This window comes from Ranitomeya imitator, chromosome 5 (assembly GCF_032444005.1).
Source record: "Ranitomeya imitator isolate aRanImi1 chromosome 5, aRanImi1.pri, whole genome shotgun sequence".
Taxonomy (NCBI): domain Eukaryota; kingdom Metazoa; phylum Chordata; class Amphibia; order Anura; family Dendrobatidae; genus Ranitomeya; species Ranitomeya imitator.
The window spans coordinates 279,120,350-279,146,091 of record NC_091286.1 but is presented as its reverse complement, the minus strand read 5'-3'; the positions used below and the strand labels follow the sequence as shown (position 1 = coordinate 279,146,091).

The 25,742-nt window shown below is 45.2% G+C and overlaps 1 protein-coding gene across 1 annotated transcript in view; it reads right to left on the bottom strand.

Moving 5' to 3' along the window:
* Positions 1-17,802, bottom strand: part of SLC35F1 (solute carrier family 35 member F1) — a 692,218-nt gene extending 674,416 nt beyond the window's left edge. Inside the window, exon 1 of the mRNA XM_069767980.1 lies at positions 17,364-17,802. Within this exon, the coding sequence (XP_069624081.1) occupies positions 17,364-17,473 (110 nt within the window). The 5' untranslated portion in view covers positions 17,474-17,802. The remainder of the gene's footprint in view (positions 1-17,363) is intronic.
* Between the last annotated feature and the right edge of the window lie 7,940 nt (positions 17,803-25,742).

The following is a 25,742-nucleotide window of genomic DNA, read 5'->3' as shown; positions in this document are numbered from 1 at the left end:
TAATGAAATAAAAACAAAGGTTGTTGTAATAATTTATTCTATGCTCAATCCAATCACTGAAGACCCTCGATCTGTACCCAAAAAAAAAAAAAAACAACAATATCCATACCTTCCGAAGATCTGTAAAGTCCAACAATGTAAATCCATCTGAAGGGGTTAAAATATTTTGCAGCAAGGAGTTCTGCTAATGCAGCGCAGCTCCTTGCTGTAAAACCCTGGAGAATGAAGGTAAAGTAGGTCAATGACCTATATTTACCTTCATTTGCGGTGAGGCGCCCTCTGCTGGCTGTTCCTAGATTGTGGGAACTATCCTAGAAAGCTCCCAGGTTCGAGTTCATAAGAGGCGCCCTCTGCTGGTTGTCCTCATATGAACTCGAGCCTGGGAGCTTTCTAGGATAGTACCCACGATCTAGGAACAGCCAGCAGAGGGGCGCCTCACCGCAAATGAAGGTAAATATAGGTCATTGACCTACTTTACCTTCATTCTCCGGGGTTTTGCAGCAAGGAGCTGCGCTGCATTAGCAGAACTCCTTGCTGCAAAATATTTTAACCCCTTCAGATGGATTTACATCGTTGGACTTTACAGATCTTCGGAAGGTATGGATATTGTTGTTTTTTGTTTTTTTTTGGTACAGATCGAGGGTCTTCAGTGATTGGATTGAGCGTAGAATAAATTATTACAACAACCTTTGTTTTTATTTCATTAAAATAATTTTTAATAATGTGTGTGTTTTTTTTAAACCCTTTACTAGTATTGGATTAATAATGGATAGGTGTCATAATTGACGCCTCTCCATTATTAATTTGGCTTAATGTCACCTTACAATAGCAAGGTGGCATTAACCCTTCATTACCCCATATCCCACCGCTACACGGGAATGGGAAGAGAGTGGCCAAGTGCCAGAATAGGCGCATCTTCCAGATGTGCCTTTTCTGGGGTGGCTGGGGGCAGATGTTTTTAGCCAGGGGGGGACCAATAACCGTGGACCCTCTCCAGGCTATTAATATCTGCCCTCAGTCACTGGCTTTACTACTCTGGCGGAGAAAATTGTGCGGGAGCCCATGCCAATTTTTTCCGCCATTTAACCCTTTAATTTAATAGCTAGAACGACCAAATTTTGCATATACACACTACTAACATTAGTAGTGTGGAATATGCAAAAAAATGGTGATATGAGATGGTTTACTGTATGTAACCAGGTCTCATTTCATGTCGGGTTTAGGAAGGAGAAAGCAAAAGCCGGTAATTGAATTACCTTCTTTCTGCTATATCGCGCTGGATGAAGTAATAATATATATACATATATGTGTCTCACTGACATATATATATATATATATATACCGTACCTATTCTATGTGTACACATTTATTCTACCTATTCTACTGTAAGCTCTCAGTGTGATTTTACTGTACACCGCACTGAATTACCGGCTTTTCTCTCTAACACCGCTGCGTATTCCTCGCAAGTCACACTGGTCCGTGTGTAATCCGTATTTTTCTGGCTTCCATAGACTTTCATTGACGTTTTATTTGCGCAATACGGTGACAAACGCAGCATGCTGCAATTTTCTACGGCCGTAGAAAGCCGTATAATACTGATCAGTAAAATACGGCAGATAGGAGCAGGGGCATAGAGAATAATTGTGCCGTATGTTATGCGAGTTTTACGGACGTAGTTTCTGCGCTCATACGTCCATAAAACTCGCTAGTGTGAGGCCGGCCTAAGACTGAGCCTTTCTTTACATCACTGGTTAAATAACGAGAAAAAAAAACACTTACGGAGAAAACCCTATAATCTTCTTTGAGCGAGCAGCTATTTGTTGATTTGGTTTCATTAACAATAGGAGTGCCTACTGTTTTCTTATTTGTAGGTAATGGGATCACAGAGTGTTATGGAATGATTTGGGGAGATAATTGAATAGAAAATTGCAGAATACTGAATATGTATAAGCATTTTCCAGAGGAAAAATAATCATACAATTTCCACATTTCTCTTCCACATTCTATTACATGAAATGTTATCTCTTCAGACAGCAGCAGCGGTGAAATAGAATTTGCTGATAAAAGAGCATTGCTCATGTCCTGGTACAACAGCATTATTCTTTAGTGTTTTCTCTGCATCGTTTAATGACATTGCATATAGCATATCGATGGCTTATCTGTAGGAAAGGTAATCAACAGGAGGTCGGTAGGGGGCAGACACCTGGCACCCCCATAAATCCCCTGGAAGCAGCTGGATCTAAGTGCTGTATGTAGTGGAACACTGAGGCTTCCTACATTGTAGTGATCCCTTCTGAGTACTGCAGTTTACCTCCCATTATAACATTCACAAAACAATGTACATGGCTGAAAACTAATGATCAGTGGGTGCAGTGAAGCCCAAATTGATCTGATATTGATGACCTATTCCGAGGGTAGGAAATTAACATCATAAGGCCGGACATTCCCATTAATGAGCGGGGCATGACAGAGATTCTCTCTTTGTTGACTGAAGTTAAAGGGAACCTGTCAACTGAGAAAATGCTATTAAAGTGAATCTGTCATCAGGTTTTTATTATGTAATCTGACGACAGCATGAGGTTTTGATTAAACTACTGAATTCAGCAATGTGTCATGTATAAGGCTGTGTGCTGTTGTCTACTTACAGAGAAGGTTTTATCACCTGGTCATTATCATTACTCTGACTAGCTGGCTTGCAAGCAGTCATCGGACTCTGCCTACTCCTATGTACATACATTTTCTGGTGTGGGCGGGGTTAGCTGTGGTGTGGGCGGAGTTAGCTTTGCATCTAAGAACTCTGACTGTGTCACAACTGCTGCACCCAGTAAACTAAGTGATGCATCGTTGAATTCAGAGCCTCTTTGCCTACATTTTGTGGCTCTCACGTGAGGTAGAAAAAACCTGGTGACATAATCCCTATAACCAGCATGGTGGCTCAGTGGTTAGCACTGCTGCTTGTCAGCGCTGGTGTTCTGGGTTCAAATTCCACCAAAGACAACATCTGCAAGGAGTTCGTACATTGTCCCTGAATTTGCGTGGGTTTCCTCCACGTACTCCAGTTTCCTCCCACATTCTAAAGACATAGTGATAGGGAATTTAGATTGTGAGTCCTGATGGGGACAATGATGATAATGGAATTAATTGCACTTTATAAGAAAAGCATAATAATAACAATAAACAATAACCTACAGATACATGGTTAATCTGCAGGTCAGTAATATTACAATTCTGCCAGGCAGAAAGGTGGCTACTGGAGGAAAATTAACTTCTTTCCAACCCGGAGATACCGGCAGTCAGTCATGTGGCATGCACAGAGCTACAATTACTGCTCACTATACTGGAGACTGTAAGCATGCCCACCATTTTGACTGAAAGATCGCTCCTCACAGATGTCCACATAACTGAAAGCTGGTGGCTCTCGGGAGAAAATAAATTCATTTTCTCCTGGCAGCAACACTTTTAATAGGGCAGCATTATGATGCTACTTACCCTAGATTAACCCTATATCCACAGGTAAATAACATTTTCCCAGTTGACAGGTTCCCTTTAAATCTCTTTGTCATGCACTGTTCCCTCACGCCATACGCTAGTGTTCACTGTGTACCAGCTTAGCCTGATTTTTTTTTTTTTTTTGAAGAGGATAAAATAAGAACCATTTGTTGGTGGGAATAATGCTCCCTTTCTAAATACTATTTAATTATATATATATATATGTATGTTTCCTTTCTTCTCCCTCAACTCATATATTGATATATTGAAGAATTATGTGTCTCTTCTGTAATCCAGCAAATTCATAGTAGTATAGTGATTTAACAAGGCTATTAAGCATTCATATTCTGCGACTGTCTAGACATGTAACTGCATTTCAATCATTGGAATGATTTTATTCAAGCATCCATGAGAGGCACCAAGAAACTCTGAGGACACATGTCGCCATGTCAGTATACAGCTGAGGTCCATTTGTTAGGACCCGCTAAGTCCCATACTGGATGTGTTTCCTGTTTTAGTGCTACAAAGAAAAGCACATTCAGCCTGGACAGTTCATTAATCACTAGTGGCCTATGTTCCTTTCATAGAATAAATGGGCATCTCTCAGAAGCTTCAACAAATGCCCTATTATTGCTGGGAAAGAATTCATATGAAGTTGAGTTAGGAGAGCATGATTAACTAACAAGAGCAACGATTCTGTGTCACACTGCACTATGGAGTGGATTCTGTCCCACACACTGGAGTGGATTCTGTCCCTTTGACACTCTGGAGTGGGTCAGGTCCCTTCCACACTCTGAAGTGGATTCGGTCCCTTCCACACTCTGGAGTGGATTCGGTCCTTTCCACACTCTGGAGTGGATTCGGGCCCTTCCACACTCTGGAGTGGATTCAGTCCCTTCCACACTCTGGAGTGGGTCAGGTCCCTCCCACACTCTGGAGTGGATTCGGTCCCTTCCACACTCTGGAGTGGATTCGGTCCCTTCCACACTCTGGAGTGGATTCAGTCCCTTCCACACTCTGGAGAGGATTAGGTTCATTCCACACTCTGGAGTGGATTTGGTCTTTTCTACACTCTGGACTGGATTTGGTCCCTAACCCACTCTGGAGTGGATTAGGTTCTGTCCACACTCTGGAGTGCATTTTGTCCCTTCTATACTCTGGAGCTCAAATTGAGTTGAATAATGTCTTCTGTCACATACAGAGGACCACACCTAACGGAACCCCTAATCAATCAGAGATTTATTTATCCATTATACTCATTTACTCACCTCTCATCTCATTCATAGGTTCTCATAGATGTACATACAAGGTTCACACAGCCTGCCTATTTTGCACTTTGGAATTAACACAACTCTATATAAAAAAAACTGCAGCAGTGTCTACTGACACTCTGAAAGCACTTTAAGGCCAAACAACAAAAACCACGGCCTTATACGTACAAAATACAGCTTCATATAATGTACTGCCAATCCAAAATGACCAAAATAACAACACAGTACAGAGCCTATCCCAGCTCTGTACTACACAAATACACAACCAATTAGGATATTGACAAACAATACAGATAACAATTATCATCTTATAACTCTATTATTCAACACTCATGCGGACATAAACAGACAAAACACAAAACTCACTGGTGATGTGGATTCTTTGAACCGTGTTCGCAGCCTTTTACCCAGAGGTATGGAGAGATCCAGAAGAGAGATTGCAAGTGCAAAACAGAGTGTAAGAATAAAATTTCTCACCTTGCTGCAGCTGGTGTTTTGCGTGTCCAATCTCCCAGGAAGCTCCCACATACGGATTCCGAATAGGCTGGCTACCACGGCCCCATTCGGGCACCAAAACTGTCGTAGCTGTTTGCGTTCTGACCCAATGTCAAATGACAGATTACCAGTGAGGCCAAATCAGGAGGCTACGCCCGTCATTTTACAAGCGCTCTTGGAGACAAAGGCCACATATTCTGTGAGCGAGTCACTTTTATCTGATATAATGCAGCAAAAGGCAGTATTTTATACCATTTACAACAAATGTAACTCTCAATGTAGTTCATGTAGCCCCCACCATCACCCAGGGTCATACTGACCTTTATTCGTCACCACGTACCAAGAACATGTTGTGGCTGACTATTGAGAACATACATGATAAGAAGTGTAGTCTCCTTGAAGCGGAGACCATCAGACTACTACATCAACAGATTCTAGTAATTCTAGCAATTAAAGGCAAAAGGCACTTAAAGGCAAACTATTAACCCTTCTATATCAGTCCCTTTCACACTCTGGAGTGCATTAAGTTCCTTCCACACTCTGGAGTGGATTAGGTCTCTTCCACACTCTGCAATGGATTAGGTTACTTCCACACTCTGCAGTGGATTCAATCATTTCTACACTCTGGAATGGATTTGGTCCTGTCCACACTCTGGAGTGAATTAGGTTCCTTCCACACTCTGGAGTGGATTCGGCCCTTTCTACACTCTGGAGTGGATTCGGCCCTTTGTACACTCTGGAGTGGATTCGGCCCCTTCCACACTCTGGAGTGGATTAGATTCCTTAAACACTCTGGAGTGGATTCGGTCCTTTCTACAATCTGGAGTGGACTCAGTCCCTTCCACACTCTGGAGTGAATTAGGTTCCTTCCACACTCTGGAGTGGATTCGGTCCCCTCCACACTGTGGAGTGGATTCCGTCCCTTCCTCACTCTGAAGTTGATTCGGTCCCTTCCACACTCTGGAATGCATTTGGTTCCTTCCATACTCTGGAGTGTATTAGGTTCCTTCAACACTCTGGAGTGAATTTGGTACCTTCCAGACTCTGGAGTGGATTCGGTCCCTTCCACACTGTGAAGTGGATTCAGTCCCTTCGTCACTCTGGAGTGGATTTGGTCCCTTCCACTCTCTAGAATGCATTTGGTTCCTTCCTCACTCTGGAGTGCATTTGGTCCCTTCCACACTCTGGAGTGGATTCGGCCCTTTCTACACTCTGGAGTGGATTCGGCCCTTTCTACACTCTGGAGTGGATTCGGTCCTTTCTACAATCTGGAGTGGATTCAGTCCCTTCCACACTCTGGAGTGAATTAGGTTCCTTCCACTGTTGTGAATTCAGCTTTTAGGCTCCCTCCGGTGGTTGTAGAGGGTAATGCAGTTGTGCCTGGACTGCAGGAGTGGACAGATGTAGCTACTAATTGCAAAACTGACTGGGGTATATAGCTTTGCTGGATCCTTTAGTCAGTGCCAGTTGTCCATTGTTCTTGAAGGATTCACTTCCCTGCTGGTCTCTCCAGTTTGCTGTGTTTTTCTACAAAGATAAGTCCTGGCTTTGTTTTTGCTGTCCACCTGCTGTGGACCTTACAGTTCTGTGCATTTTCATGTTTTTGTCTTGTCCAGCTTGGTCTGTGAAGGTTTTTCTGCAGCCTAGCTATTTTTCTGGAGATGCAGATATACCCCCCATGTCTTTAGTCAGATGTGGTGATCCGTATTTTCTGCGGTGGATATTTTCTAGTGTTTTTACACTGACCACATAGTACTATGTTCTATTCTTTCTTTTTAGCTTGTATGGCCTCCTATGCTAAAATCTGATTTCATATCTGCGTATGTTATTTCCCTCTCCTCTCACAGTCAATATTTGTGGGGGCTATCTATCCTTTGGGGATTTTCTCTGAGGCAAGATAGGTTTCCTGTTTCTGTCTTTAGGGGTAGTTAGATCTTAGGCTGTGCCGGGGGTCTAGGGAGTGTTAGGTACCCCCCACGGCTACTTCTAGTAGCGCTGCTAGGTTCAGGGTTTGCGGTCAGTACAGGGACCACCTTCTCCAGAGTCCGTCTCATGCTGCTCCTAGGCCACCAGATCATAACATTCCACACTCTGGAGTGGATTCGGTCCCTTCCTCACTCTGGAATGCATTTGGTTCCTTCCATACTCTGGAGTGTATTAGGTTCCTTCAACACTCTGGAGTGAATTTGGTACCTTCCAGACTCTGGAGTGGATTCGGTCCCTTCCACACTGTGAAGTGGATTCAGTCCCTTCCTCACTCTGGAGTGGATTTGGTCCCTTCCACACTATAGAATGCATTCGGTTCCTTCCACACTCTGGAGTGCATTTGGTTCCTTCCACACTCTGGAGTGCATTCGGTTCCTTCCACACTCTGGAGTGCATTTGGTTCCTTCCACACTCTGGAGTGGATTCGGTCCCTTCCTCACTCTGGAGTGGATTTGATCCCTTCCACACTCTAGAATGCATTCGGTTCCTTCCACACTCTAGAATGCATTTGGTTCCTTCCACACTCTAGAATGCATTTGGTTCCTTCCACACTCTGGAGTGGATTCGGTCCCTTCCTCACTGTGGAGTGGATTTGGTCCCTTCCACACTCTAGAATGCATTCGGTTCCTTCCACACTCTAGAATGCATTTGGTTCCTTCCACACTCTGGAGTGGATTCGGTCCCTTCCTCACTGTGGAGTGTGTTAGATTCCTTCCTCACTGTGGAGTGGATTCGGTCCCTTCCGCAATCTGGAGGAGGTTAGATTCCTTTCACACTCAGGTGATCACAACAGGATGATGAATTGTGCATCCTTCATATAGTCCCATTTATATTGCAGGATTTAGAATTTCTAAATGGAATATCATGAAAATGCTACATAATTCAATTCACATTAAGATGGTATTTCTCCATACTTCATAGATGTAAATCAGTAAATTACAGCTCATGTAATATGAAATTGATGGGATTTATAAAATGAAATTTATGGGATTTGTAATAGTAAAGGAGCAAATTAAGTAATATAAAACACATGGTAGGGCATGAGTAAGAATGTCAAAATTATTGCTATTACTAATATTAATTGAAAAGAGCTCTACTGCTCTTAGTAATAAAACTTTACATCAGCTCATCAGACACCAGGGCCCGAGTGTGAACATTGTCATTTACACCCCTTGTGGCTATGCCCTTGGCTATGTGCAGAAAAAAATGGCTCATGCAATTCATTAATTTTTGACAAAGCAAATCATCTACATTTTTGTCTTCAACCTTTTGAGTGCAAAAAGTAGCACATTTGGCAAAATATTGCAAAAAAAATTCTAACATACATAAAACCACTGGAGTGCATTTTGCAACTTTTTAAAAAGTTGCAAATGGTGAATCAGATGAAAACATCTGGAAACACATAAAAAGTGACTTTAAAAAAGCGCAAATTAAAAGAAGAATTTGGAACAAATTAAAAAACAGGTATAGACCAAAAAACAGCACAAAATAGATGCAAATTCAATAATAAATCTATCTCTCTAGTCTCATTTTCAGGAGAAGATACTACATGGAGAGAGAGAAGAGAAAGAGAGGCAGAAACGAATGCATCAACTAAATATTCCTCGACTTCAGGAGCGATATATCATTACATTGCAAAAATAAATGCTTAGTTTGAGAAGCCCTGATGTAAATCACTGTAACATGATCATTATTTTAGGTTAAGTTCACACAATGAGGTTTTGATGCTTCAAATTTTCGCTGAGCAAAAAGCGCAGCGTCTTACAGCTCCAGTGGATGAGATCTATAGAAATCTCATGGCCACCGTGCTTCTTTTATACTGCGTAAACTGACTTCTCACAGTGTGTTACTGAAATCTGAAACATGTCAATTTCTCTTCCGGGTACGCTGAGTATTTTGGGCGGATTTTCCCCATATATTTATATTAGATGTGGAAAATCTGAAAGTAAAAACACACACGTTTTTAGTATGTTTCCGCTGAGGAAAAGCACTAATAAGACATGTAAACCTAACACGACTGTATCAATAAAGTTTTGCCAAAGCCAAATACCAGGAAGTATCACAAACAAAGCAGCTTTATTTAAAACATGAAAAAAACAAAAACCGCAGCGTCAAAAATGCATTTAACCCCTTAGCGACCGCCGATACGCCTTTTAACGGCGGCCGCTAAGGGTACTTAAATCACAGCGCCGTTAATTAACGGCGCTGTGGAAAAAGTGTATAGCGCCCCCCAGAGGCCGAATTTCTCCGGGGTCTCGGCTGCCGGGGGTAGCCGAGACCCCAGAAAACATGATTCGGGGGGTTTTTTACCCACCCCGCATTTGCGATCGCCGGTAATTAACCGTTTACCGGCGATCGAAAAAAAACAAAACGCGATTTGCGTTGTGTTTCTCTCCCCTCTAATGTGATCGGACATTAGAGGGGAGAGAAATAGGGTCCCCCGAGCCCCCCACGGTACCTAATGTACCGGTGAAGGTGCCCCCCCGGTCCCCGACCCTCCCCCTTCCGGTGCGGGCTCTAAAATGGCGCATCTGCGCTTGCGCCCGCCAAAACCTAGCTTCCCCCGGTGTATTGGGGTCGGTTTTTACCGACCCCTGGAGCGATCGCAATCCAGGGGGTCTTTACAGACCCCCGGGGTTGCGATTGCTGCAAATAGTTTGTGAAAAAAAAAATGCTTTGCATTTCTCTCCCCTCTGATGTGATCGCACATCAGAAGGGAGAGAAATAGAGCCCCCGAGCCCCCCACCATACCGCCTGCTCCTGTCCCCGGTCCCCGGTCCTCAGTCCGTGGTCCCCGGTCCTCAGCCCATGGCTCCTGGCCCCCCTTCTTCTTCTCTGCTGGAAGAAAATGGCAGGCGCATGCGCAGTGCGCCTGCCATGATCTGCCAGCAGACACCCAGCAACCTATGAGAATTTTCTCATTGGCTGCTGGGTTTTGATTACTGTAATATGTCCAATTACAGTGATCAAAACCCCTAATATTTGATAAACATGGCAGCACTTGGGCTGTACCTTTCTCTTCTCTCCTTGTAGTTGTTCTAGGAGAGAAGAGAGAGAGACTACAGTTCAAGTGCTGCCCTGTCAGTTACAAAAAACATAATATCTGCCTCCGCCAGCATCCAATTTACCCACCCCCGTTCTCCGTAATCCCTGCATCATCAGCAGAGGATTATAAAAAAAGAAAAAGAAAAAAAAAATTATAATTTTTTTTTTTTTTAATTTTTTAGGGTTAGGGTTAGGGTTAGGGTTAGGGGAGGAATTAGATAAAATGGCCCGCAGAACTTTTAGCGCGGAGCAAGTTTACAGCCTGCTTTGCTCCGGCAGCTCCGGCAGCGAAACAGATTCTGCCCCTGAAGTTGAGCAGTTTTCAGACAGTGATGACGACTCTTCCTCCACGGGATCCCCCAGCCCGGTGGTAGCGGAGTCGTTCGTCACTGCTGAAGCTTCAGAGGCAGGACCAAGTACCGCAGTCCCCCCACCGCTGTGGTATAATGACACCTCATTTTCCCCTCAAATTCCCCCTTTTTCTGCAGTCCCTGGAATAAAAGTAGATGTCGCCAATTTTACCCCCATTGATTTTTTTGAAATTTTCATTAGCCCCGAAGTCCTGCAATTAATCGTCCACCAAACAAATCTATATGCCCGGCAATATATTTCCCAAAAACCCACTGCCTTTCATTCCCGTTCCTGGATCCCCACAAATGTCCCTGAAATAAAAAAATTCTTAGGCCTCACCCTGAATATGGGTATAGTAAAAAAACCCACTCTCCGCTCTTACTGGGCAACAAAAGCTGTCCACTGCACCCCTGTATTTGCAGCCATCATGTCCCGAGCCCGTTACAAAGCCCTGATGAGATTCCTCCACTTCAGTGACAATTCCCAAGCTCTCCCAAGAACTGACCCCAACTACGATCGGCTAAATAAATTAAGACCCCTAATTTCCCTCCTAAAAACTTCCTTTCTAAATTCCTATACCCCAGAGCAAAATATGGCAGTCGACGAGTCCTTGATGAGCTACAAGGGCCGTCTGTTATTCCGCCAATTTATTCCCTCCAAGAGAGCCAAATACGGCGTAAAATTATATAAAGCTTGCGAGAGCTCATCAGGGTACACGTCCACCTTCCTAATTTATGAAGGTAGGGACCGCCAAATAAACCCCCCAAACTGCCCCCAGACAATTGGTATCCCAGGCAAAATTGTCTGGGAGCTAATGACGCCCTTTCTCAATCAAGGGTACCACGTGTATACCGATAACTATTACACGAGTATCCCCCTATACAAATCCCTCCATGCTGCAAATACAGGGGCCTGTGGGACAGTGAGGAAAAACAGAGTGGGGTTTCCGTCACAGTTGGTGTCCAGACGTTTGGAGAGGGGGGCGTCATTTTCACTTGCAAGCGACCAACTTCTTGCAGTGAAGTGGAAAGACAGGAAGGACGTCTATATGCTTTCCACACTGCATACGGACACCACTGTGACGGTCAGAGAGAGGGGTGCCACCAGGGACAAAGAAAAACCAGTCTGCGTCACAGACTATAACAGACATATGGGTGGCGTAGACCTGTCAGACCAGGTTCTGCAACCATACCTGGTCAAGAGGAAGACCAGGGCGTGGTATAAAAAGGTGGGAATCTATCTAATTCAGACTGCCACCTACAACAGCTTTGTCCTATATAAAAATCTCAAGGACCGCTAACTTTCCTGCACTTTCAGGAAAAAGTAGTAGAGAGCCTCATATTTGAGTCCATGGCACCGGGGGAAGCCTTCGACTCTGAGGATTCCCGGAGACTGTCAGAACGCCATTTTCCTCACCCTGTCCCTGTCACTCCCACCCAAAGGTATCCTCAAAAAAGGTGCCGAGTTTGCAGAAAGCATGGCAGGCGGAGTGATTCCCGATTTTATTGCCCCACATGCCCATCCCAACCAGGCCTTTGTATCTCCCCCTGTTTTGAGACCTACCACACCACCTACAATTATTAGTTTGCTTTTTTTCAATAATTTTTATTTTCTGCTTAGTGGCCCCAGTAGTACAATTTGGAACAATTGATAAATAATATTTTAAATTAGTAGATCCCATTTTACCCCATTTCACAATTAATTCCAGAACTTGATCAATCCCATACCAAACTACTATCCCAACAAATTCTCGTCCACGTACCCACGTCTGTACGCTCTAGAGTGTGTGCCCCACAAATGTTCTTGCAAAGTCAGGTCATCTGAAAATTCTACGACTCGATCAATCCCATACCAAACTACTATCCCAACAAATTCTCATCCACGTACCCACGTCTGTACGCTCTAGAGTGTGGACCCCACAAATGTTCTTGCAAAGTCAGGTCATCTGAAAATTCTACGACTCGATCAATCCCATACCAAACTACTATTCCAACAAATTCTCGTCCACGTACCTATGTCAATAAGCGTTAGAATGTGGACCCCAGAAATGATCTTGAAAAGTGAAATCATCTGAAAATGAATTCTAGGACTTGATTACTCACAAACATTTTTGACCATTTATCTAACTTTGACTGCTTTATGACTCTTGCTACACAAAACTTTGGTTTCCATTTATATTACTTATATTTATGTTGATGATACGGGCATGATCATTTTATTGTAGGATTTCTAAAAAAATTAGGAAGTTCCGTACTTATACACTATGGGCTTTACTTTATGGTTCTTGCCGAACCTCTGGTACCAGACAATACTTTCTATAGAGAACTGGTTGTTTTGTGCATATAGCGGTTCTGACCTTGGCGGGTGGGAGCTTGCTATGGTGTACCACGTCTATTGGCACATTCGTCTCTCATATAGGGATTGATGGAGCTAAAAGGACGTTGTACGACCAGTCTCTGAAAGTGTCTGCCATTCTAGCCCTGATGGTGTTCTCTCATCTTTGGAACAAACTCCGCTTTGCCACATAGTTGGCTGCATTTTCCTACACATTTTGCCCTTCATTCCAGTACAGTTTATTCTTCCTGCTACAATATACGCAAATGCGGGACAACTGTCTTGTTAGCAAGACCAATTTTATAGTCAGCCATTGTGTTTTAGGAGCATGCCTCCCTCTGTGAGTAATAATTCCTGGAAGGATTTTCTTTTTTGCTCAATGTCTCTAGAAGCTTTGAATGGGTCCTGGATCTTCAATTTCAAATAAAGCCAAATTTGTCACATTGTGCCCCTTTCTGTCCAAGCCCTGCCATTTGTCCAAACAGAACTTTTTGACTACATATGGGATATCGCTGCGCTCATAATAAAGTGGGTAACGAATTGTGGGGTCCACTTTTTGATGTTATTTCTGAAAAAGTGAGACATTCAGGTCTAAAACAAGATTCTCGTGGAAAAAAATGAATTTTTTCAATATGACGACCTAATGTTATCAAACTCTGTGTCATACATGTGGGTTCAAATTGCTCAATATACCCCTGATTAAAATCTTTGAGGGGTGTAGTTTCCAAAACGGGGTGAGTTGTGGGGGGTTTCTGCTGTTAGGCACATCTACAAACCCAAAATGGCGTCCGCTCTCACAATTAAGAGATTAAAAATTCAAACGGCGCTCCTTCCCTTCCAAGCTCCGCAGTGCTCCCAAACAGTGGTTTACCCCCACATACGGGGTATCGACATACTCAGGACAAATTGCACAACAACTTTTGGGGTCCAATTTGTCTTGCTACCCTTGGGAAAATAAAAAATTGGGGGTGAAAAGATCATTTTTGTGAAAAAAAAATGATTTTTAATTTTTTCGGCTCTACGTTATAAACTTGTGTGAAGCACTTGGGTGTTCAAAGTGTTGACCACACACCTAGATAAGTTCCTTAGGGGGTCTAGTTTCCAAAATGGTGTCACTTGTGGGGGGTTTCCACTGTTTAGGCACATCAGCGGCTCTCCAAACGCGACATGGTGTCCGATCTCAATTCCAGAGAATTCTATGTTGAAAAAGTCAAATGGCGCTCCTTCCCTTCTGAGCTCTACTGTGCACCCAAACAGAGGTTTACCCCCACATACGGGGTATCGACATACTCAAGACAAATTGCACAACAACTTTTGGGGTCCAATTTGTCTTGCTACCCTTGGGAAAATAAAAAATTGGGGGTGAAAAGATCATTTTTGTGAAAAAAAATGATTTTTAATTTTTTCGGCTCTACGTTATAAACTTGTGTTGACCACACACCTAGATAAGTTCCTTAAGGGGTCTAGTTTCCAAAATGGTGTCACTTGTGGGGGGTTTCCACTGTTTAGGCACATCAGCGGCTCTCCAAACGCGACATGGTGTCCGATCTCAATTCCAGGGAATTCTATGTTGAAAAAGCCAAATGGCGCTCCTTCCCTTCTGAGCTCTACTGTGCACCCAAACAGTGGTCCTTCCCCACATATGGGGTATCGGCATTCTCCGGACAAATTGCACAACAAATTATGTGGTTCATTTTCTTTTTTTACACTTGTGAAAATAAAAAAAATTGATTCTGAAGTAAAATGTTTGTGAAAAAAAGTAAAATGTTCATTTTTTCCTTCCACATTGCTTCAGTTCCTGTGCAGCAACTGAAGGGTTAATAAACTTCTTGAATGTGGTTTTGCGCACCTTGAGGGGTGCAGTTTTTAGAATGGTGTCAATTTTGGGCATTTTTTGCCACATAGACCCCTCAAACTGACTTCAAATGTGAGGTGGTCCCTAAAAAAAATGGTTTTGTAAATTTTGCTGTAAAAATAAAAAATTGCTGGTCAAATTTTAACCCTTATAACTCCCTAATAAAAGAAAAATTTTATTCCAAAATTGTGCTGATGTAAAATAGACATATGGGAAATGTTATTTATTGACCATTTTGTATGACATATCTCTTTGATGTAAGGGAATAAAAATTCAAATTTTGAAAATTGCTAAATTTTAAAAATTTTCGCCATATTTCCGTTTTTTTAGTAAATAATCGCAAGTAATATCGAAGAAATGTTACCACTAACATGAAGTACAATATGTCACGAAAAAACAATCTCAGAATCAGCGGGATCCGTTGAAGCGTTCCAGAGTTATAACCTCATAAAGTGACAGTGGTCAGAATTGCAAAAATCGGCTTGGTCATTAAGTACCAAATTGGCTCTGTCACTAAGGGGTTAAAATGCACAAGTAACCTAATTTACCAAATCGGCGCAGAAATGCTGCAACGCCAAAAACTGACCAAATACTCATCGTGCTAACAGAACCTTAGGGTTTCATCAGACATAGCAAGTGCATGCCTGGGCCTCATTAGTAATGGTGGAAGTTCATGCCAAAATTAAAAATACTAGTCAATGTGTCTGCTGAATTCTGTATACCAGACAAATAACTACAAAATGAGTCAATCGTGTTTCACCCAGATAAAGGAATGTTCAGCTCTTCAACACTTATTGAGTTATTGAGGCTGTGCCTTACCAATAACTAGGGGGCACTTTACAGCTTAAGCTTTGACTTAGGCCATAGGACTCCGGTCTGTTGTACCTACTGAGCCACATTCAGCTTTATGTGACTATTTGGGAGTCCCGTCCAATCAGAAATTGAGGAGACACAACTTAATTATAAGGAAACAAGAAATCATGAATTTGCAAATATTTGCAGAGAAATTATACAGCGTACCGGTATTTCATTCATCTCACTCTGACACCATAATGCAATTAGGATACATATACAATATTGTAAATGTTGATGTAGTCTAGCCACAGCATAGCCCAGGACCCCTATGGCAAGCTGCATAGTTGGTCACAACCAGCCATTGGATGCGGTACACTCCTTTAGACAAGTGGTCATCATTACCGAGAGCATAGTGGTTCCCTGAAATTTATTACGCCATAAGACCTCTAATCTTACAGACATGCATGGACCTTCACACAAGAACCTGTAGAGATAGTATCTCCTACAATAACACAAGGTTATTACACCATAATGACATCAAATGGCCCCAGTGTACCGTAAGGCGATAGAGTAGGATGAAAACAAAATACTTTGCAGTATTTTCTGAAACAATATATTCCTTCCATTGTGAAGAAATCTTACATCACGAAATTCAAAGTCTTCGGAAAGTCAGAAAGGAATATTAAGATCCATGATTCTAACCGTTCTATAATGTGTTTCTAAGAGCAGGTGAGGATCGGACTTCATGTGTCGGACATATACATATATGCTTGTATTACACAGAGGGGGAATGTTTAGGACAATAGTTAAGCATTACCTGACCTGTATTGTAACTTTTATTATTAACCTAATATTTTACTATTTGATATAACCAACGTCCTGATGTTTTACAAAATAAAGTGTTTTCTAGGCAAAATATTTGGTAAATTGTTACTTTGAACAAGGAGAACGGTGTCAGTCCCTCCGAGCTACACCTGACTAATACAATGCTGACTCCGGGAAGTCGATTTTTCATTCCAGCTTGTCATTCTTAGCAGTATGAGTCGAGGTAAACCTGAGCACTGATTGATCTGCTGCTATGAATAGTACAAGGCTTTCACTGGAGAACCTAGGAATTTCCTCGCCTTAGCCAAGGCTGATTCTTCCACAGGTAGCAGGAGATACAAAGACAATATTAAATTGCTCAAGGATCTTCAGTTTATTTATACACCTCACACAACCAGCCTGGGAGAACAGGTGAATTTCCCGGTGGGCCTCTATAGAGGAGTAAGCACCCATCCTTCCACATGAGCAGTAGTATGTATAAAGGCAGCATCTCATCATTCTTTTAGTGAAGTAAACCCAGTTTACTAAATCGAAGCATAGGTACATTTGTGAATGAGGGTAATGTAATATTTGCATGCAGCTAAACAGTGGACCCCCAGAGTCAATGTTACTGGTGGGCCCTTGGCACCTCAGTCTGACTCTGTATACAACTAATATCAGTGAACAGACACAACATGCAGAATGAAAGACCAGGTAATAAAATCGTCAGAGACCCTCAAGTCATTGATCTGCTTTGTTTAAGATGGGAAAGAGCAGCCCATTGTGTGATCTCAGAAAACTTCCATTGCAACCCTGCGCCAACCCTCCATATTTCAGATCCAGTCCTGTGTCACGTCAGACATTGCTCCATCATCTGGACACTGACCACTTTATCATTAGTTGTCTGCTGTACATGGCCATAGCAGGCAGCCTCTCACCTGTTAAACACTTTCCTCATCCTCTGCAGAAGGCCAGGGCTGGTGGAGATGCTCTCCGCTGGTAGGTTCTCGATGGTGGACACAACATGGTTTGCCTGCTCGGGAATCATCGCTTCTCCAGCCTCAGAGGGCAGGGCGCATCTTCTGGCTCCCAAAGGAGAGGAGCTTGCAACCCAGGATACTACACACTGGGACCTAGCGCTGCTGAAGCAAGGGGGGGATCGCAGCCACAGGTTCTGTAATGCCAAGGGGACCAGTCACACAGTTGATTGGACCTCGAGATCAGACATAAACGCTTCAGATGAAGATGACGGGAGCGATAACTGGATGCGAGCAAGCGCTCAAGCCCCTCAGTTCAATTGTCATTTAACTCTTCCAGTGCAGTAATCTGTCCCTGTGAGCTCAGTGCAGCTTGTGTGGCCAGAGTCAATGAGCGGATGAGAATAAGGGAGGTGTGCAGCAGGATCTGCAAGGCAGCCGAGCTGGTGGGCTGTACTCCCCTCAATACATGCTCTCTATGGCGTACCCTACGTGGACCAGCAGAGGGCACTAAAACGTAGACGATGAAGTTCAGAAGCTTCTTATTTGCAAAAAAAATCTATTTTTTTTTTTGCATTTTAACAAGTTTAATTATCATAATGAAAAAATAAAATGCAGCGAGGTGCTTTGAGGTGAAGACACTTGACTGCAGCTACAAAAATTATACAACTGGTACAAATTGGGTCATGAAAGGTGTTATCAGAAGGGTTAAATGTCTTTAGGACACTGATTTTTCACTGCAATCACAGAGATATGGATGCCTCACATTAAAATCAGTCCAATCTAGACTGTACAAAATGTTTTCTGGGCATAAAAGATAGTGGGCAAATTGCTGATTTTCACTGATTTAAAAAAGTAAGCATTGTTTTTAAAAGGTTAAATTACTTTGGGGAACTGATCTTACACTGCAGACATATAGAAGAGGATGTACCTGTCACGCTCACGCCCTGACTGGTGGGCGTGAGCTCGGGGGGTTTGTGGCCCCACTGTGCCACAAACCAGACTACCCTGGAAGGGGCGTGACTATGACAGCTGCCTGGGTTTTCACTGGAGCCTCTGATGGTGAGGTCAGGCTTGTGCAGCAGGCAGCTGCCAGGTGCTACTCCAGGGTGGTGTCTGGCTGTGGCTGCTGATCCCACCTGGGAGACAGGAACACCAGGATTGGTGCGGGCATTAGGCAGGACTGGCAGAAGAGCACGGCTGGAACACAGACGAGCAGGCTGGCACGGCTGAGACAGGGCTGGCAGAGACACGGCAGAGAACTCAGGGCTGGCAGAGACACGGCAGGAAACAGGACTGGTTAGGACAGCAGGAACACAGGACTGGAAGGCAGGGCAGGAACGGCAGGACTGGCAGGAACACAGGATTGGGAGGCACTGCAGAGAACACAGGACTGGAAGGCAGGGCAGGAACGGCAGGACTGGCAGGAACATAGGATACACAGGACTGGTTGATGTGGTGTATGAATCAGGCTGCACTCAGATGACACCCGAGTGCAGTCCTATTGTGAGTGTGATGAAGGAACAGGTATGGACCTGTACACACAGAAGATGCAGGTACGGAAACAAGCCAGAAGGAAAGGAGAATGAAGGAACAGGTAGGGACCTGTTCACACAGGAGGACCAAGTAACAAGTAGAAGGTGGAACTAAGAGAAGAGAAGGAGAAGGCAGAGCCAAGGGCGGAGCCGCAAGAGGCGGAGCCAAAGGCGGAGATGCTGGAGGCGGAGCCAAGAGCGGAGCCAAGGGCAGAGACGCTGGAGGCGGAGCCAAGAGCGGAGATGCTGGAGGCGGAGCCAAGAGCGGAGACGCTGGAGGCAGAGCCAAGAGCGGAGACGCTGGAGGCGGAGCCAAGAGCGGAGACGGAGCCAAGTGCAGAAACACAGGAGGTGGAGCCAGATAGTACCGCAAAGAGCGGAGCCAGATAGAACCGCAAAGAGCGGAGCCACAGAACAAAGCCAGAGAGGTAGGGACCTGTTCACACAGGAGGACCAAGTAACAAGTAGAAGGTGGAACTAAGAGAACAGAAGGAGAAGGCAGAGCCAAGGGCGGAGCCGCAAGAGGCGGAGCCAAGGGTGGAGACGCTGGAGGCGGAGCCAAGAGCGGAGCCAAGGGCAGAGACGCTGGAGGCGGAGCCAAGAGCGGAGATGCTGGAGGCGGAGCCAAGAGCGGAGACGCTGGAGGCGGAGCCAAGAGCGGAGACGGAGCCAAGTGCAGAAACACAGGAGGTGGAGCCAGATAGTACCGCAAAGAGCGGAGCCAGATAGAACCGCAAAGAGCGGAGCCACAGAGCAAAGCCAGAGAGTGCGAAGCAAAGTCTGAGTGCAGAGCCGCAAGAGTGCGGAGTGAAAGCAGACAGAAAACACAAGGAAAGAAAGCAGGGAAGGAAGCCACAGACAAGGAGACCGAGAAAAGACAAAGTACAGACAAGGCAATAGAACAAGACACAGGGACAAAGACACAGGGACCAGGATATTCTGCCTCCTGGAGGGCAGACTACAAGAACAAGGCAAAAGCACAGAGAAAAGCCTCCAGAGAGGGAGTAACTCAGAGCAAGGCCAGGCAAACTCAGCAGCTAAACACTAACTGAGCTAACACATTGCACAGGCCCAGACCACAGGGTGGAGCTGCACTATATACAGGAGGCCTGTTGGTAATTGGTCAGGAACTGATTGGACAGATGCACCTGATTCCTATAAGAACCAGAGAGTTCAGGCGCCGGCCCCCTATACACATAGCCATGAGGCATGCAGAGAGCAGAGACACAGAACATGGAGCTGGCATTAAAGAGAAAGCACATCATGGCCTGGAGCAGTGGGTAAGATTGTGTGAGAGATGTGAGGCCATGCTGCGATGCCAGCAGAGTTGTTACAGTACCCCCCCCCTTTACGGCCCCTCCTCTTCAAGCCCGCCAGAACAACCTGTAGAAGAAGGATAGGAGGACACATAGTCATAGCCATCACAACATTCCTCTCGTAGAATGAGGTATTTGAGACATTAAAGATCTCAGGATGCTCAGTCTCTTTAAGTCCAGTAAGATCAGCCTCCCACTCAGAAGACACAAGGGACAGGACTTCTTTCACCTGGTCAACAGAAAGCAGGGACTTGGAAGCTTGTGATTTGACCACAACATAGTCTGATTCTTTGGACACTGAAGACACCTTCACTGGATCCAACTTAAGTCCATCATCACAAGAAAATTGGACCTCCTCCTTTAGACCGGTGGGAAGCAGAGATGAGAACACTTCAGTCTTGGGATCTTCGCCCGATAGCCAGATGGAAACTGGTGGCATACATATAGGAAACATCTTCAACCTGGTACCCTGAAAAAACTGGACCTCCTCTTCAAGATTAGAGGATGAGTAAGTCTCTGTCTTAGTATTATCAGCAAGTAGCCACTTGGAAGCAGAAGACATACATTTAGCAAGCCCCATCAGCCAGTTGCTCTGACAAGACTGGACCATTTCTTCCTCCGGATTGGTGAAGAACAGAGATGCAAGAGCTTCAGCTTCAATTTCTTCATCCACCTGCCACATGGAATCCGAAGGCATCACTACAGGAAGCATCTTCTTCCCAAAGTTCATAGAAAATTTTTTAAGAGACAGGGATGTTCCTGGGAACTGGTCACAGGTATTGACACTGGAGGTGTGCGGAGAGGACGCCACTGTTTCCTTTACTTCAGTGAGGTCAGCACACCGTAACTCAATAGCCAGCTGTTTAGGTGGCGAAGATATCAACACTGTAGATTGACCTAGCAGTTTAGGAACAAGAAACTTCTGGAGACTTGATAATTCCAAACGCAGAACCACGCTGGGTCTTTGGACCGGAACGGGCAGCAGAGTATCCGGTTCAGAACGACCGACAGGCGGACTGGTCAACAAGTGGAAAACAAATCTCTCCGCATACAATGCTCCGATTTGGAGCTGGACTAGACTGTTCATAAGTAGGACTCGGCAATCACCAAACACCTTCACAGGATTCTTGAGCAGTGGAACAGGAATCACACTTAGACCCCGTCTGGTTAGCAGCTTTAACACATCTGCAGCACCGAAGCCCCCACAAGGCACTGGAACAGACTCAGACTTTAGCGGAAGGGAGTTATTCTCACCAAGGGCAGTCTCTCCTACTGGCCCGAGGTTTTGGAGCTTTAGATCCCCTGGACAGAGGTCTTCCAGGTGTTCCTTACAACAGCAGCGACATAGTAAGCCCTTCTTACGACTGGTCTTAGACTGATGCTTTGCCAGTCCACTCTTGACAGTCTTTTTGGGTTCTATTAGAGTAGCTGCTTTAACGGGTAGAGGAACTAGAGGATCACAGACGGTCATGGCTTGACGTGGAGGTTTCTTCTCAGGTTTCGCCCGTCTGGAGCGCCTCTCGGATCTAGATGGGGAAGACTTCACAGGAGCAGCAGGACGAGGCTTGTCAAAGACTTAACGGAAGGCCACCAGGAAGGCCCCAAGACTCAAGACGATAGGATCCCCTGCTTCCCAGAGGGGACAAATCCATAATAAAGCATCTCCTGCTAGGTAGGACATGATGTAGGCCACCTTAATCCGGTCAGAGGGAAAACAAGCTGCATTCTGCAGGATGTAGCGCAAGCACTGTTCCAGGAAGCTTTGGCATTCCTCTGGATTCCCATAGAACCTAGGTGGGTCTGCTGGGTTGTGCTCTTCCTCATAGGCCCGGAGTTGATCGTAGAGAGCGTTTGAAATTATGATAGGGCCCGAGGTCTCCTCAATTGGAACGACACAGGGCGGAACAAATTCTTCAGCTTGCTCATACCGGTAGACAGAAAGTTCGTCATGCTCTGAGAGCGGTAGGACATGGGATACAGCGGAGGCCATGGCCTGTGCAAACTGTCACGCTCACGCCCTGACTGGTGGGCGTGAGCTCGGGAGGTTTGTGGCCCCACTGTGCCACAAACCAGACTACCCTGGAAGGGGCGTGACTATGACAGCTGCCTGGGTTTTCACTGGAGCCTCTGATGGTGAGGACAGGCTTGTGCAGCAGGCAGCTGCCAGGTGCTACTCCAGGGTGGTGTCTGGCTGTGGCTGCTGATCCCACTTGGGAGACAGGAACACCAGGATTGGTGCGGGCATTAGGCAGGACTGGCAGAAGAGCACGGCTGGAACACAGACGAGTAGGCTGGCACGGCTGAGACAGGGCTGGCAGAGACACGGCAGAGAACTCAGGGCTGGCAGAGACACGGCAGGAAACAGGACTGGCTAGGACAGCAGGAACAGGACTGGAAGGCAGGGCAGGAATGGCAGGACTGGCAGGAACACAGGATTGGGAGGCACTGCAGAGAACACAGGACTGGAAGGCAGGGCAGGAACGGCAGGACTGGCAGGAACACAGGATACACAGGACTGGTTGATGTGGTGTATGAATCAGGCTGCACTCAGATGACACCCGAGTGCAGTCCTATTGTGAGTGTGATGAAGGAACACGTATGGACCTGTACACACAGAAGATGTAGGTACGGAAACAAGCCAGAAGGAAAGGAGAATGAAGGAACAGGTAGGGACCTGTTCACACAGGAGGACCAAGTAACAAGTAGAAGGTGGAACTAAGAGAAGAGAAGGAGAAGGCAGAGCCAAGGGCGGAGCCGCAAGAGGCGGAGCCAAGGGCAGAGATGCTGGAGGCGGAGCCATGAGCAGAGCCAAGGGCGGAGATGCTGGAGGCGGAGCCAAGAGCGGAGACGCTGGAGGCGGAGCCAAGAGCTGAGATGCTGGAGGCGGAGCCAAGAGCGGAGCCAAGAGCGGAGACGCTGGAGGCGGAGCCAAGAGCGGAGACGGAGCCAAGTGCAGAAACACAGGAGGTGGAGCCAGATAGTACCGCAAAGAGCGGAGCCAGATAGAACCGCAAAGAGCGGAGCCACAGAGCAAAGCCAGAGAGTGCGAAGCAAGGTCTGAGTGCAGAGCCGCAAGAGTGCGGAGTGAAAGCAGACAGAAAACACAAGGAAAGAAAGCAGGGAAGGAAGCCACAGACAAGGAGACCGAGAAAAGACAAAGTACAGACAAGGCAATAGAACAAGACACAGGGACAAAGACACAGGGACCAGGATATTCTGCCTCCTGGAGGGCAGACTACAAGAACAAGGCAAAAGCACAGAGAAAAGCCTCCAGAGAGGGAGTAACTCAGAGCAAGGCCAGGCAAACTCAGCAGCTAAACACTAACTGAGCTAACACATTGCACAGGCCCAGACCACAGGGTGGAGCTGCACTATATACAGGAGGCCTCTTGGTAATTGGTCAGGAACTGATTAGACAGATGCACCTGATTCCTATAAGAACCAGAGAGTTCAGGCGCCGGCCCCCTATACACATAGCCATGAAGCATGCACAGAGCAGACACAGAACATGGAGCTGGCATTAAAGAGAAAGCACATCATGGCCTGGAGCAGTGGGTAAGATTGTGTGAGAGATGTGAGGCCATGCTGCGATGCCAGCAGAGTTGTTACAGTACCGCATCAGAGTCAGCTCACTCAATACTGGGCAAAAAGACTGTTCTAAGAGGGAGGACAGCCAATTGTTATAAATTCATAAATGGAACTGGTGCTTTTAGAGAAATAGCGTCTAAACTCACATCGCCGACACACAGAGGGGACGCTCCACATCAGAATAAGTTCAGTCCAAGCTGCCCAAATGTGCTCTGGACATTAAAGCTAGCATCAATGTGGGCACACAGCCAATGATCACAGATTCTAATAAATAAGTAAGTGGTGTTTTAAAAAAGGTTAAATGACTTTGGGCTGCAATATTCACACAGCAGGCACACAACATGGGATACCTCATTTCATAATCATTTCTCTCCGTGTCGGCACAATGGGTTTTGGGCATTAAATCTGGCATCAAAGTGGGCAGACATCCAATTTTCAAGTATTGAAGTAAGTAAATGGTGGGAAAATGGCTAAAAATGTTGTTTTTAATGGGTCAAATTATTTTGCATCACTACAGTCATATAGAAGAGGATGCCCAGCATCAGAATTGGTTCAATGAGATTCTGGGCACCAAAATGGGCAGTAAATCAAACTTTACGGATTTGAATAAATGCTGTTTTAGAAATGTTAAATTACTTTGGGCCACCGATCTCAAACTGCCAAAACACATAAAGGGATACTCCATGATGCCAAATTCAGTTCATCCTGGACCAAATGGGTTCTGGGCATAAAAACTGGCATCAAATCTGAGAGGCAAACACTTTTCACGAATTCTAACAAGTAACTGGGATTTTTAAAGGGTTGATTAACTTTGGGTAGCTGATCTCCCCTGCCAACAGACGGAAAGGGGTGCTAAACAGCAAGTTTAGTTCCCTCTAGGCCGGCCAATCACATTCTAGGAATAAACATATACCATGAAAGAGTTGAAGTTTGTTTGAAATGTGTCTGACTTTCACATCATTCATCTCAGTTCTCTCAGTGAAACAGAAATATGAAATGACGGTAGTGCTGGTTTTGTCCCATGAAACCATCAACGATGACTGGATAAAGTTGCCAAGAGTAGTAGTCATGACCCAGCTGCTGTCCAGTTCCACTCTGGCACTTTACAGGAAAACCGTGTCCCAGTCCCTGTGTGCTGCCAGGTGTGGGGTGTATCACACTCACTTGTAGGCTGTGGGCCTCTGCTGTCTCCAGTCCCCATCCAGAGAAGCCGCCGAACACAATTCAGGGGACACCAAGATCATTACAACAAGCAAACGTTCACCTGTCAGTTCAAGTTCATCACGATATAACATGTGGGATAGGGCAAGGTACTTCATATTTCTTCAAACGTATGAACAGCAAAAATGCACCTCTGCACCGCTGTGATCAGCTGCCCCCCCCCCCCCCAAAAAAAAAAGAATACAATCCAACCTTTTATGTGCTGTAGCCAAAAATATCCTTATAATTACCAATAGGGTGCTGCATCCAGGAAAAAATACACAATGTCCATGGAAAAAACAAAGAAAAAATGGAGCGCACTTACCCAGGTAAATGAGTCACTGCTTTATTAGGACATAATACAAAGACAGCAGGGAGGGATGTGAACCAATACGGATGACGGCCGTTTCATGCCCACGGCACTTCAACGGGTCCTGAAGCCAAGTGGAGACAGGGAGGGCTTTTTAAACCAATACAAGCCAGATGGCCCCTCCGCTCACTAAGCATCACGGTGAACGTAACCACCATGCATCAGAACGTGAAAACAGGTGAGAAAATAAAACCACATATACAATTAAAAACATTACTACAGGAAGGAGGAGATCTGCACCGTCTCCTTCTGCAAAGGGAAGCGAGGTGGATACTTCGCGCAGGCGCATTGGGGGCCTCTCGGATTAAACGAGAGGATTGACATGTCGGTC